The following is a 14,979-nucleotide window of genomic DNA, read 5'->3' as shown; positions in this document are numbered from 1 at the left end:
GGTCACACACATTAGAGTTCATGATCCGATCAGATGGTTGATCAACGATTAAGAATCGTTCTAGGGTTAAATGATCAATACGATTGACATTTAACCCAGTGCAAGTGTTGCAGGAGGATCTATTAGCAATTCGATTGCTGGTTGGCTTAATTTGATTAAGTCAATGGGCTGAGATTAAGTCTAATTAAATATGATTTAATTAGATTTGGTTTGGGCTTGATTGGATCAAGTTCAATTGGTTTATTGGATAAGCCAAGTGCAAGAAAAAACTAGTCCTAGTTCAACTAGGACTTGGATCAATCTAATTTCTAATTTGATTAGAAAATTAAATCAGATTTAAATCTAATTTAATCTGATTAAATTAGGTTCTTAATTAGGTTAAGACCTATTTTAATTGGATTGATCTAATTTTGATTTAATTTGGTTTGGAAAACCAAATTAAAACAAGTCATAAGACAGAATCCTAGTAAGACTAGGATTCCACCTTGCGCCACATAATCCTTCTCCACGCCCTCTCTCTTATTCAACGCCAATCTCCACTTATTTTGTGTGACAAAAGCCCTCTCCCAGATCTCTTCCATGTTCACAAAAGGTCTCCTCTCTTCTTTCTTACATGGAAGGTGGTTTGGATCAAATCTAAAAGGAATAAGTTTGGATTTCGAATTCTATGAGATAGAGTTTTAGAAATCCAAAACTCTTTCAATTTTACACCGAATTTATCCAAATTTTTTTTTAGAATTTTCATGGATTTTAGGGTATACATTGTGCACCTTTTTCTGGTGATCCATGCATGAAAATATGAAGGAGGTGCTCAAGAGTTGAGCGTCCCTTAACTTGCCATGTTTGGATAAGCCTTGACTAGGTGTTTGACCTAGACAAGGACTCTATCATATCTCTCTATATAAGATGAGTTTCTTCATGAAATTTTAGGAGAAGTCAAAGATTTGAGAGACCTTTGTGCCATCCAAAAATCAGAGAGAAATACCTTTGGGTCGTGGAGATATAAAAGATGCAAGTTTGGGTGTCTAGAGAGAAAAATGTGAAGAAGAAGAGGGTCTTCTTCTAGGGTTTTTGTTTTCATATCTTTCCTCCCTCCATCTTGAGTTTTCTGAGAGCGTCTCAGATTTGAAACTCCTCCTTCTACTTTCCATCTTTAGAAAAGTCCAAATCTAGAAGAATGAGGCACCTGATCAACCATCAAAGAAGGATCAGCACAGTACTAGCATACTGTGCTGATTTCCTGAAGCAGGACTTCTGATCGAGATTCGTGGGCTCGTGTGGACGACTCCTAGAGGCCGGACGCATGTGCGGCTTGCAACATCATCCTCAAGCCCAGATCAACAAGGTTAGAACGTCTAACTTGCAAGGTAATAGATCTGATCTATTGTTTAATACATACATTAGATGTAGTATAGAAACATGTTGATATGATCAACATGTAGTTCATGCTATATTTATATATTTTAATTTTTGATTTAATGCTATATAATAATCATGTGATAGGATCTTAGATCTAGAGATTTTCTGATTTAAAAAAATAAATTTTGATTTATTTTAGTCTTCCGCTGTATGATCTTGAAAAAGTTTCAAGATCTAACCTTGAAACCCTAGATAAGGTTCCTACAATTAGATTTTATAAATGGTAGCATTGTTATACATTATCATTATGATGGACATAATGCATGGGCCACATCTGCTTCGAGCTTTGAATAATCAACTAGAGAATGGAGGCCCATCTAAATTTTGTCATAGGTTGAAAGTGTCGGATAGCTTTCTATTATGATATCTTTATGGTTCTATTGTAGACTTGACTTGCCTTCATCGATATTCTAATAAAGATGATCACTTGAACCAATGATAAGCCATGGTGCATATAAACTAGGTATCCAGACAAAACTTGTACCTGACTTGAGTTTCGATCATCCGAAGCCTAACCAAGAAGTTGACCATGAAGGTGGCAAATTCAGACAAAAACCCAATGAGGCTAGTGCATGTCCAGCCCATCTTGATCGAACTCGATTGGTGCTGATCTGCCAAATATTAGCTAAATTATAGGTCAAGGCTATGATGTTTGGAATAATCTTACTCAATCCATCAAGTAAACAAGGTAAATGTGATGGGATTATGTCTAAATCGTATGCTAATACTAATACACCACTAGTGATAGGTTAAATGTGTTTGTACACTCGATTTTTACAAGATTAATTTCCAATGACAGTCATTAAGAGACGATTCTATTATTCATGTGAACAAACTTTGAATCGTTATTATACTTTAAACTTGTTGCATAACAGAGTTATTCATTTTGAATTATATTATCATATAGATGAAAACTATATCATCCACTAAAACAACAAATTGAGTTGAGCAATGCTGGAAGGGGTATTTTGTCCAACAAATGGCAAGCAGCACTCCACCTCTTTGTTTCCTTCTTTATTAAATGAGATGAGGGTATTTTAATCTTAAAGTACTTGTTACGTGAATAATCATATGGTGCAATCTATGTTCAAGTAACTCGAGTGATCTGATTACAAATTTTTATAAACAAGGGGGTTCATATGCAAATTGGATAAACTTGAGAAGGGTTTTTTTTTTCCGAAAAAGAATAAAAATTGAGAGAAAATGATGAGCGAATGAAGAATAATAATTTGTGAAATGGATGAGTTATATGAGCAAAACATCTTGGATCAAAAATATAAAAACCTGTGAAAATAAAAATTGAAGGTGAAAAATATAAATAAAAATTGACATGTGCCGGTGATTCTTGTTAAAAAAATATAAGTTGTTATGATAACAAAAGTTTTTAGGAAATAATAAGTTTAAAAATAACAATAATTTGAGAAGTGAATGAGTTATATACAAAAATAAAAATTGACACAATATGATGAGCAAAAAAGAATAGTAATTTGAGAAGTGAGGTATACCAAGGATTCTTGTTCAAAAATATAAAAACATATGAAAATATATAAATAAAAAAGGAAAAAGAATACTACCAAAAAAAAGGAAAAAGAATAATAATTTGAGAAGTGAATGTACTATATGTGAAAATAAAAATGGACAGATAAAAAAAAAGTAAATAAAAACTAACATGTGCAAGAGAATCTTGATAAAAAAATATAAGGAGTTATGAAATAAAAATGTTAGGAGATGATGTAGGAGAAAAGAATAATACTTTGAGAAGTGAATGGGGTATTATCAACGAGGGAGTTAAGAAAATAAAAATTGACAGGAAATGATGAGGGGAAGAATAATAATTTGGGTATTCACGAGAGATTCTTGTTCAAAAATATAAAGAGTTATGTGAATAAAATTTTTCAGGCATGATGACAAACTAGTAGTAATTTGTAGGTGATTCTGGTTCAAAAATATGAGGGGTTATTAGATAAACTTTTGACGTGGTCGGCAGGATTCGAACCTGCGCGGGCATAGCCCACATGATTTCTAGTCATGCCCGATAACCACTCCGGCACGACCACTTGTTAATGGCTGGATCTTATCAAGTTTTTTTTTATTTCAAGAATTCAATTAATTGGGATCAACCCAGCATACCCAAATGAATCCCATATTAAATTGTCACGTTTATAACGAAAAATAAAAAAAAAATAGTAAAATAATTTATAAATTTTATATTTATTTTTTGAAGAAAGAAAATAAAATAAATACTATAAAAAGTTGATATCTGATAAATTTTTAAATGGTGATAATCTATATTTAACAAAAATATTTTCAATTAAATTATATATATAATTATGAAAGTTATTTTGATATCTTTGTAAATTTATTCAATAAAAATATTTTGTAAAAAAATTAAAATGCAGATGACATTATATAAAGGTTATATGATTATAGTCATTATATAAAAATTAATTAGAAATAATAATGCTATCCTGATATTAAAAAATTATTTTATATTGAAGAGTATATTTATAAAGAGTATATTTTATATTGAAGAGTAACTTTTTTTTCAATATCATGTTTTAGAGTAATTTTTTCATCAATAAAATATAGTAAAAATTATTTTTTTTATAATAATTTTTTTTAGATAAATGAGGAGATTATCATATAATTTAACATTATCCTACCAAACGGATCCTACGAAAAGCCTACTAGCACAAAGAGGACAAGCTAAAGATAATATTGATTTTGATAAATTAATTCTATAATTACATCTAACAATTTCAAAATATCTCCAACTTGAATTTTTTAGCAGCCAATAAAAACTTGATCGATAACAGATACCACCTCATCAAGCCCGTCACCATTTCTTCTGCACACAAAATACCTAATATAAGAGAGAAAATCTGATGGGCAAAGTTAGGTTAAAAACCAACGCGAACCTAACTTGAGACCCCAATAATTCAATCTTATCGGACTCCTAACTTGAGTTTCTCAAACCAAAACTAGCTTGACCTTAGTTTTTTGAGCTCCAATTCAAAATTGAGTTGGGTCAATATGAGTCAAGTTGGGTTGGGTATATTGGATCAATTTAATAAAATCATATACAAATTCTCCCATGCCATATGAAGAATTTCTAAAATAAAAGAAAACAAACTGAGGTTGGCAACATATGGGTTTAATATAGATCATAATGTCACCGTAATATGTTGGCATAAATATTTCCATTTCTTGAATTGAAATGCAAGGCATCATTAGCTATTGTTTAAAGAACAAAATTACGATTAGGATTATATCAATAGCTACTGTTGTCAAATAAATGATCTAATTACCCAGACTGCTTAATTCCGGGGTTCTCCGGACAACATCCACAAAGCTAATCCATCAGTCCAACACCCACATAAAGTGTCGGGTAAATGCTAGTTGTTCTATTGTCATGTTTCCTCATGTCATACTTATTATGTTCGTTTCCGAGCATAGATATTGCTAAGAAAATTATTAGGTGCCTAGTATGTAACCAAATAATATGCTAGTAAAATTAATGCTCGGCATATATATAGTAGACATCATGACATATTATGGTTACAAGCATCTTGATTCATAAGTGCAGTCATTCTAAATCAATTTAGTTGTTTTGTAAGACAGATTGAATTCCTGCAATGCACGATATGATTTAGTATTAATATATAAACAACTAAATGTACACAAAATCAGAAAACTTCTTTATTGTGATCAATTGAATATACTCCTTTCTAACATGAAGTTGGGATGTTCAATGGATTTAAGTTTTATATTCACTATAGAGTGTAGTTTTATTCTTTCAATTGGACAAGTATAATAATCTACGAATACATCTAATATTGACTCTATAATTAGGTGTTCGAAGTGGTCCGTGGTGAAGGCTGAAAGAGGATGATATCGATTTGGTTCATGGTTGATGAGTCTAACGATGATCATCGGACCATATGATGATAGTCCAATGGAATTGTGAGCATTAGATCAATCCCTTGAACTTTGGAAGTGGCAGCATGGAGATGATTCTGGATTCGAAAGCTTGCCCTGGACTATAGAGTATACGTGCTTCGTCTTATTCGCCATTTATTGGTAATTATTAAGTATGATGGGTGTACATGGAGATTGGTGGATGTTGGATTAATTTTTTCGATCCAGGATTTTCCTAGGTTTCGCATTTTCAATTTATTTTTAAATTATTTATTTATATATGATTTGATATGCTCTATCAATGTTGGCATGGTCATATAAAAATTTCATCCAAGACACTCTTCTTCCTTTGATTGCATTCAATAACTTACAGACTTCTTCGTGGCTGCATAGAGAGTGGAAAGTGTACTTTACATGGTTTGAGAGGTGCTGCCCTAAGAATTTTTTCAAGCTTGGCTTGGAATTATGGAATGTTAGACCATAAATAGGTTTTAAAGATGGATTAAAATGAGAGCTAAGTGGAGTACAAGGATATGTATTACATCATAATTTGTTCTTATTAAAACATAAAATATAATGAGCAATATTAGTTCAATTAAAAGTCAATAAACTATATAATTATATAATAAAATTTATACTATAAATATTTATAAATTATCAGTACATATTTAAGAGTCAAATATTATTATGATGTATATTAATAATTGTATTTAATTGTATATTGAATTATATTCAATACACTTTCTAATTTATCAAAATTTAACCATTATTTTAATGTTACATATACCATAACTTATTTCCATGCCTAAGATGTTTGACATAAAATATCATCTTTTAATCAATAATTCAGATTTAAAATTTAAAATATATATCATTATATTTCATTTTTTTAAATATTTTTATATTTATTTATTTTTTCATCTCTGTGGGGTGTTTTGCTCTTGTAGAAAAGCAAACATTAAACTCTCCAGCTCATGCATACGAGAAAACAAAGGAAAGTAATCAAATCAGCTACGCTAATGAATAAACAATGAAGGAATTCATGTGGACGCCAAAAGATAATACTAATATCGGCAGTCGCAAGACGAGAATTTTAGGCTAGCGGAGTGAACCTTCAGGGGATAAGCAAGGAGTCGAGGGAAGCTTAAAATTATGTTAGAAAGCCGGTAAATGATTTCCCACGTTCAGCACATATATATGAAATATGTAGCCGACTCGCACGAGACGAGAGTCTTGATGCAGCGTCTCAGACACCAACAAAACATACTTCAAAAGGAAACTGACCTCACAGCTGCACCATGGAGAAATGATTCCTTCCATCTACTCTTGGTGTGTGTTTTTTTGGGTGCAAGTGAAAACCGTGGCCACGACATTTCCGGCAAAACGTAGGATAAAACCTCCTCAAACCCCTCCGCAGCCGATGCCTCTCTAGGGTTTCTCCGCTTCGTCTCTTCTCTCCGCCCCCCGGTTCTCCTTCGGCTCGGGGTTTGTCCAATGGCGGGCCGAGCCCTAATCTCGAAGCTCCCCTCGGTCCCCCTCTCCCCTCTCCTCTCCTCTGGATTCTTCGCCTCCCGAGCTCTCTTCTTTGCCCGTCCCTCTTCCCCTCTCCTCCGCCTCCGCTCTCTCCTCCCACTTGCCGACTCCTTCCGCCTCCCCGTCGACGGCGGCCGCGGCGGCGAGGTCCGGTGCTTCTCGACCCGGCCTACGACGTCGTCGCTCAACGATCCTTCGCCGAACTGGAGCAACCGGCCGCCCAAGGAGACTATCCTTCTCGACGGGTGCGACTTCGAGCACTGGCTCATCGTCATGGAGCCCCCCGATCCCAGTCTTACCCGCGACGAGATCATCGACAGCTACATTAAGACCCTCGCTCAGGTCCTCGGAAGGTTAGGGTTCTCCGCCTCCCTCTCCCTCCCGCTCCTCTGTATGCTTAATTTTGTAACTTCTATTGTTCTTCGATTGGCGTGGAAAAGGGAAGAAATGCTTTCAAATGCTTCTTTATCTATCGACTTTTGAGGAATTTTGTGCCGAGGATTTGGTGGATTGGCGTTTTCAAATCAAAGATATGGTTATGATGCTTCTAGCATGTTTTTGGAGTACATGCTTCTAGTGCTTTGTTATTTTGTTTCCGAGAATAAGATTGATTTCTTTCATTTTCCCTGGTGGAGTTCTTAAAGCGTAAAATTCTTTCTTACATCCTCATATTATTATTTTTTTTTATTGCAAACATTTGTTAAATAACATTAGAATGAAACAAGTATTTGTGGAGCTGGAGAACGGAACATTAGTTGGCTTGGCTTCCTACCTTCATTCCATATAACACCGATGTCTGTGATCAGAAATTCCTCTGTTATTTGCAAAAGTTATTGATTTCTGCAATTAGTAGTCTTGCTATTACCCGATATTTCTTTTTTAATTCTTATGTTGTCAAGGTCCTTATTAGCTATTCTTTTCTCACATCTTTTTTTTTCCACATGCATCAGCTCTAATTGTGTTCGAGGAAGTGTGTCTTATGAATTTATGATGGGCGAAATAATTTACTATGGTGAACTTCCATGTCTTCTTTTATTTGTCATTGCCTCTTCTTGACTTCTGCTTGGTCTGTTAATTGATGTCATACTGCAGTGAGGAAGAAGCAAGGAAATCGATATATTCAGTGTCTACAAAGCACTACTTTGCTTTTGGATGCAAGGTTTCTGAAGAGACATCATACAAGATCAAGCGTATGTCTGCTGCACTCAGTTGCTTATCCCTGTTTTTCTTAGGGGTATTGAAAATCCTACTATTGATGCTTTTAAATGTAATACAGCTCTTCCAAAGGTGCGCTGGGTTCTTCCTGATTCTTACTTGGATGTTAAGAACAAAGATTACGGAGGTAAGCATATGAAACAACAATTTATTTTGCAAAAGAATATGTTATTTGACGCTGGTTATTGTGGTCCATTTGACATGGATGCATCTTTTGTTTATGAAAGATAAATATTATATGAAGAATGCCATAATTGAACAAGAAAATGGCCGCAATCCCTCTCCATATGTCTTGTCCAACCAAGATTCAACTTAAATTAGTGGTCTTATTTAAATAGATACTAAATCCAGGCTGGTTACTCGTATTGTTTGTAGTATAAGGTCTAAATGATCAGCTGATGTACATGGAAATATGATACTTGCTGCATTCTTGTCTTGGTTTTTTTGCTCCTGTGAATGGGCAGCTCAGATGATTGCTTTGGGTGGCATTTAGTTTGATGAATTATGCTGAACAATATGCCTTACAGTGCAAGCATATGCATTGATGGCATGTCTAATTTTGAACATATAAAGGAAAAGAATTGTAATTAGTTGGAGAATTAAAGGAAAAAGATTTTATAATATCAATTTTATTATTGCACAAGCAACAACCTGAATAACCATTGCAGGGTAAACCAAGCAAAGAGATCGATATTGTAGAAGTCACCGTGGATTGCAAAGATATCAGTCATTTCCCTAAATCTTCTTGCTAGAATGCAAAATGAGGCTTTAAGAAATGTAAACTAAATCCCAGGGTTCCCTACATGCCAAGCATCTATGTTATTTAACAACTGTAGAAATGCCACTTAAATAGGAGATAGTGGTGTTCCTTAGTTTGCTTTCATGACAGTGTATGGTTCTATGGTGAATTCAAGTAGGTGATGCTGCTTCAAATGCATTTCTTGATTTTGATACAATGATATTTGTATTTTGATTTGTTGTTTTGTGTATAAAATGTCTTAAAATGCTATCACGGTCATGCTTAGAATTTTAGATGCATTCATCCCATGAAAGCTTTGTTTTTGCCATATTTTAGTTATGGTTTTATGTTTCGGGTAGAAAACATCAAAATTCAAAGACATTATAATAAACTTATAAATTTCAAGGTGTTTCAAATTTGTGAATGTACGGTTGGATCGTGACATCACTTTTATTTTTGTATGAGTTCTCTGTTACTTCTCGAGGATTTGCTATCATCAACTATATATGTAAGATGAGGTCATTTCCATCAAATGGGCTGAATAACAGTCTGAATTATTTCTCTCCATGAATGTTGTTTTAGTTACCCAACGCCACGGTTCCTCTTTCTCTGATTTATTTTCATATTTGTTTTATGACCTTGCCCCCATATGTTGGCACTGAATTATCTTTATATGATTGACAACTATGCCTTTGTGCCCACAATGTCTATTAGATCAATGATGCAGAATGCAAGTGCATCTCAAACAGAGGTTTCCATCATTTATGCCATCCACATAAATAGGAAGGGAGATGGAATACTATATTGCTTCATTACCTTGAACACCTTCCACATCTTTATCTTGCTTCTAGTTTTCTTAAAATTATACATGAGATACATAATGAGAAATTAAGTGAATATGTGTATACTGATCTAGCGAGGAAGAAATTTGCATGATGATGTTGAGAATCTTTTATTGATTATCTCATAGATCTTGGAAACATTTTGACATAATTTTTTAAAGAGGAAATCCTCTTGTGAGATCCTTGAAGATGTGATTCCGAGCATATTATAGGGACAGACCTACATTAAATGAAAACTAAACGATGATGATTTTTTTTGTTTTGATGTTGAACTCTATGAAGTATAAATGCAATTCCTCAACCGTTTTCAGAACTAGCTCATTTCTCATGATAGAAAAGCTACAGTGTGATCATGTGAAAGACTGATGTTAGTGTAAAAATTAGTTTGGCTTGATTTGATCTAAATGATAAAATTAGCTGTGTCCTAAGGTTTGGTAAGCATAACCTGCACAGTTTGGGTGGCAAAAGCATCCAATAGAGAATTGTGTAATTCTGTAATTAGCTTGTGTCCTCCATGTATTTGTTTTCATTCTGGATTCTAAGTGCTCATTCAATTGTTTCCTATCATTCTTGGTCTTTGTCTGCTAGGGGATTCATTGACTAGGGGCTGGAATAGTTTCCATCTAGAAAGGAGGAAAATATGCTTTGAAGTGAAAGGACATGTTTCCATTGAAAAAAAAGGCGAAGAGGACAAGTCTACTTCTGGAATCAGCACAAATGTTCATAATTGATCGAGTGGTATGGAGGAACAAATGATCATTATAACATGCTTTACCCACCAACTGATATGAATACTCCAAGTTTCTAGTTTTCTTGACATAGTTTTGGGATATCCACTTCTTGAAATCTTAATTGCAGTTCCTTTGTTTAGGAAAGAGATGGTATTTAGTGATGGCAGATGACTCATAGGAAAATGCTAATTTGGATCCTTAATAACTCTCCCCAATTTTGTCAATCGTTTGTTTCAGTGCTTTCTCCTTACTGCAAGAAAAGGAGGTGATAAAAAAATGAAGGGATTTTACTCAAATATCAGCAGTTGCAGTTTGCAGGATCATGTGTTATTTATGGTTAGCGCATGAGATAAAGTAGAAAGATAATTGTGTTTGAGCGAGTAAAGATGAAGATTGACGGTTAATATTTGAATAAAAATCTAAATTCATTGCATTACATGGACAAAGCACCCAAGAGAAGAAAGAGGTGTCTAATCCAATTTATTGAAACTAGCATCTGTGATTTTTCATGGTTTCCGGTTAAGCTATTTAAACTTTTCTAAAATTGTTACTAGATGCATAGCAGTCAAATGTATTACCAAGTCCAGGTAACTTGGCCTGATTGCTATGTTGTTTGATTCATATCATTTTTTTTGTCATTTTTTTTTACTGCATATGAGCAGCACACGAGAAAAGTTTATTTAAGAGCTTTTGTTTGAGTCTAACGTGTTAATTCTTTCAACCTTAATTTGGCAGGGGAACCATTCATAGACGGTAAAGCTGTTCCTTACGACCCAAAGTACCATGAAGAATGGGTCCGGAATAATGCTCGTGCAAATGAGAGATCTAGGCGCAATGACAGACCTCGTAATTTTGATAGGTCAAGGAACTTTGAAAGGAGAAGGGAGAATATGCAGAACTTCCAAAACAGAGATGCGCCTCCGATGCCAAATCAGAACTTCCAAAGCCAGGATGGTCAGAACCCTATGCCACCTCCTCCACCACAAAATGCCATGCCACCCCGAGACATACCTCCTAGAGAGATGCCTCCACCACCGAACCGTGACTACAATGCCATGCCTCCTAATGTGGGTGGTATGCCTCAGAACTACCAGAGCCAAATGCCTCCTAACCCTCAGAGCAGCTATGTGCCAAACAGTGGACCTGGTTATCCAGGAAGCCAGGGCTATCAAGGAGGCAGTCCTGGTGGTGGAATGCCTAGTGGCCCTGGTTATCAAGGAGGCGTCCATGGGTATCAAGGGGGTAGCCCTGGGGGTGGGATGCCAGGATCCCCTGGTCATCAGGGAGGTGGCCCAGGTTATCAAGGAGGCGTCCATGGGTATCAAGGGAGTAGCCTTGGGGGTGGGAGGCCAGGATCCCCCAGTTATCAGGGAGGTGCCCCAGGTTATCAAGGTGGCAGCCCTGGTTATCAGGGAGGGGGCCCTGGCCATCAGGGAGGTGGTCAAACATATCAAGGGGGTGGCTCTGGGTACCAGCAGGCTGGACCTACTTATCAGGGAGGCAGCCCTAACTATCAGCAGGGCGGACCTGCTTATCAAGAAGGCGCTTCTGCTTATCAAAGGAGAGACATGCCTGGAAGGGATTACCAATAGGAACAGTTGCTAGAGATACTTTGCAGAATTGAATATAAGGTCATGCAACCCTGTTGGAGCCATGATGCATGTGCTATTGATGTTTAGAAGATTGGAACTTTTATATCTATACAGGCAATATGTAGACTTGTTATGTGCTGCTGGTTATGTCCTCTGGATTCTCTTTGAGCTTGTAAGAACATGAATCCCTGATGTGTTAAAAAGGTTTTTGAATTTTGATCTGAAGTCTGTAACGTTATTTTCACTGTTTTGAGTAAGATGTCCTGTGATGCTAAATTCTGGCCAAACAACTCTACGTATCGTATCTAACCGTATGCGCTTTGATTTGAAGAGTTTGAATGGATCGGAGGGTCCATGAAGTTGAAATGTGTCAATTTGAGAATGCCATCATGGTTAGGTATCCCTAGCTAGTTTGTTGACTGCTGTACGGAGTATTTTCTTCCATATTTTTTAAATTGGTCTCGACGGGATTATTAAAATAATTATGCACTTGAAGGATGGGATAGTGACAATGAACGCTTGCAGGGTGGTGTGACCATGTCATGTTGGGCCGATCATGTCATGTTGGGTTCCTCTATGCAACTTTGCCCCTGCCGAGCTCCTCGCGGGACATGATGTGGGGCAGAGGCAACCTGACAAATGCTCTCTTTTTCGGAGGAATAGCAATTTAACAAATGCTATAGTGACAGATTGGCAGGATAGCGAGCTTAAACTGCACTACCACAAAAAGTTATGGTGTACATTGGATGACGGGTGCAGGGGACTTGAACCGTGCCCTGTAAAAGAAAACAGAAGTAAATCTATACAATACATAGTATATTAAGACAGAAGTCAGTACTTTTTCAATATAATAAGTGTCACACATTTAGTATTTCGCATATTGTCCTATCCATCTATCATATATCTATCATCTAATAAATTTTTATATTTTATATTTAAAATAACAGATATTATTGTTTGAAGATAATATTTAAAATATCAAACAATAAATGAGTCTAAAATAAAGAATAAAGATAATATTAATAAAAAAATAGTCATATTCGCATGCCGGTAGCAGAGGCAAATTGCTGGTTCTACTTGCTGTATGATGATAATATTTAAAATGTGAAACAATAAACGAGCTTAAAACAAAGAATAAGGATAATATTTAAAATATTATATAATAAAAATAAAATGATAAAATATAGTAGTCAAATTTGTATGCCGGTGGCAGAGGTAACTTGTTGATCCTATCTGCCGTCTGATTCTTACAAATTCATATTAATAACGTTGGTCACCGAGATAGGGGGTATACTATTTGATCCAATTAATGACTAATATATTAAAAAAAATTTACATCAGAATCACGTGCTTGAAATCTACTTATAGGATGACAGGACCTACTTGCTGGACCACAGAAAACAGTTTAAGAGGGAGACGGGATCTTCTAGTGATTCCACCTAAATTATAGATCCAGACTGCTGGATAATAGATGATTGGGAAGAACAGTAGATCGATTTGGGAGGCTGACGGTGATTTTCATGTTGAGTTACAGAGAGTCACGGAGAGAGATGATGGAAGAGACTGATCAGTAGAGGAAAACAAATAGGATCTATATATATCCTCTCCTCCAGATGATAGGAGGCAATCATGTGTGGAAGAAGATTTTCAGTAGTGAGTTTTTTTTAACATACAATAGATCTATATCCTCATATTCTATAATTTTATCAGACTAATTAGGGTGGTTGCTACAGGTGTACTGCAGCCATCCGAACCCCTTACTGCATCATTTGAGGAAGAAGGGAGGATTCGGTAAGTTTGTGTTTTTTTTTTTAAATATCATTAGAGCAATGGGGGGTTGCTGTGGCAGTCTTTCTCTTCTAGAGCAAGGGGTGCCTCATTTCTCTTTCACCATCAGAGCAAGAGAGGGTTGCTATATCATTTGGCAGCCTTCTGGTTCCCCTACCACATCATCTGGATAAAAGGTTATCATGATCAATGTGGTTATAAAAACCACCGTTGATCTCGGGTTGGAAAGGTTGCTGATGCGGTAGCCTCCAATTTTCAGAAATCACCATGGATTGTGCTTTACTAAGCATCAATGGTGACATTGAGGAAAGGGTGGCGGGGGTCAGGATGATTGCTGGACTTCAGCCTTCCCCAGTCCTTTTTTTTCCCTTCAGATCGGATCACGAGTTTGGGCAGATCGGTTGAATGGGTCTGGCCAGATAGGGTGAATTTGAAAAATGGGTTCAGTTCGAAGAATCCAATTTTTCCCATGGGTTTGGGCTATCGGATCCTAATTTATTAGGTTATTAGGCTATTGGGCTATCAGGTGATGGTTTATTGGTTATTGGATTGATTGGCTTGGGGTTAAAATATTTAGGATCAAGGTTAGGATCCTGATCGGGGTCAGGAGCAAGTGGTTTGGGGTTAGATTGGTGGTTGGGTCAGCCTGTATTTTTCGATAGGATCGGATCTAGGCTCAGGGTCATGTTTGTTCCTGCTCATAGTCGACATCAGGTAGATTGATTTGGGATGATGGTTGGGTTGAGCTATATTTTTTGGGTAGGATTCACCGTGGTTTGAGGGTCAGGATTTAGGGTTCGGTCCGGACTTACAGTTAGGATTGGGTCTTGATAGGCATCGGCATCAGGGTGCCTGAGTTAGGATTTGGGTTAGGATCTAGTCGGTAGAGAGGGAATGTCGAAGGATGTTGAGGGCGGCATGCAGCGAGGGTCCAGAATAGTAGAATCGAGGTGGCGGTCGGTGGATTGACGGTCGGTGTGGGAAAGGATTAGGATTTGATCGAAGAGGATAGTGATGGTGATGGGTTAGGGTTTAGGTTGCGGGGGGTGTTAGGGTTTCAGAGGGAGGCATTGGGATGTCTAAGGGTTAGGGTTGGGATAAGTAGGGCCCAAATTAGGATTAGGGTTTAGATGGGGATGGCGGTTGAGAGGGATGGGGTCGGCATCGGGCTTTGGGTTAGGGCTGAGATTTGGAGTTTTGTA

At 36.4% G+C, this 14,979-nt stretch overlaps 1 protein-coding gene and 1 non-coding gene across 2 annotated transcripts; one reads left to right on the top strand and one right to left on the bottom strand.

Annotated features, from left to right (window-relative positions):
• Nucleotides 1-3,394: 3,394 nt before the first annotated feature.
• On the bottom strand, nt 3,395-3,476 carry TRNAS-AGA (transfer RNA serine (anticodon AGA)). Its single transcript has one exon. It is a non-coding gene; the product is annotated as a tRNA-Ser (tRNA).
• Nucleotides 3,477-6,745: 3,269 nt separating this feature from the next.
• Nucleotides 6,746-12,214, top strand: LOC105050966 (multiple organellar RNA editing factor 8, chloroplastic/mitochondrial). Its single transcript, XM_010931197.2, has 4 exons — nt 6,746-7,223; nt 7,963-8,060; nt 8,147-8,212; nt 11,133-12,214. Exons 1-4 carry the CDS (start codon nt 6,832-6,834, stop codon nt 11,987-11,989), a joined length of 1,413 nt encoding a protein of 470 aa, XP_010929499.1. The 5' UTR covers nt 6,746-6,831; the 3' UTR covers nt 11,990-12,214.
• Nucleotides 12,215-14,979: the final 2,765 nt, after the last annotated feature.

The sequence above is a fragment of the Elaeis guineensis genome, chromosome 9, assembly GCF_000442705.2.
Source record: "Elaeis guineensis isolate ETL-2024a chromosome 9, EG11, whole genome shotgun sequence".
Lineage (NCBI taxonomy): Eukaryota > Viridiplantae > Streptophyta > Magnoliopsida > Arecales > Arecaceae > Elaeis > Elaeis guineensis.
This window is presented reverse-complemented; position numbering and strand designations above follow the sequence as displayed.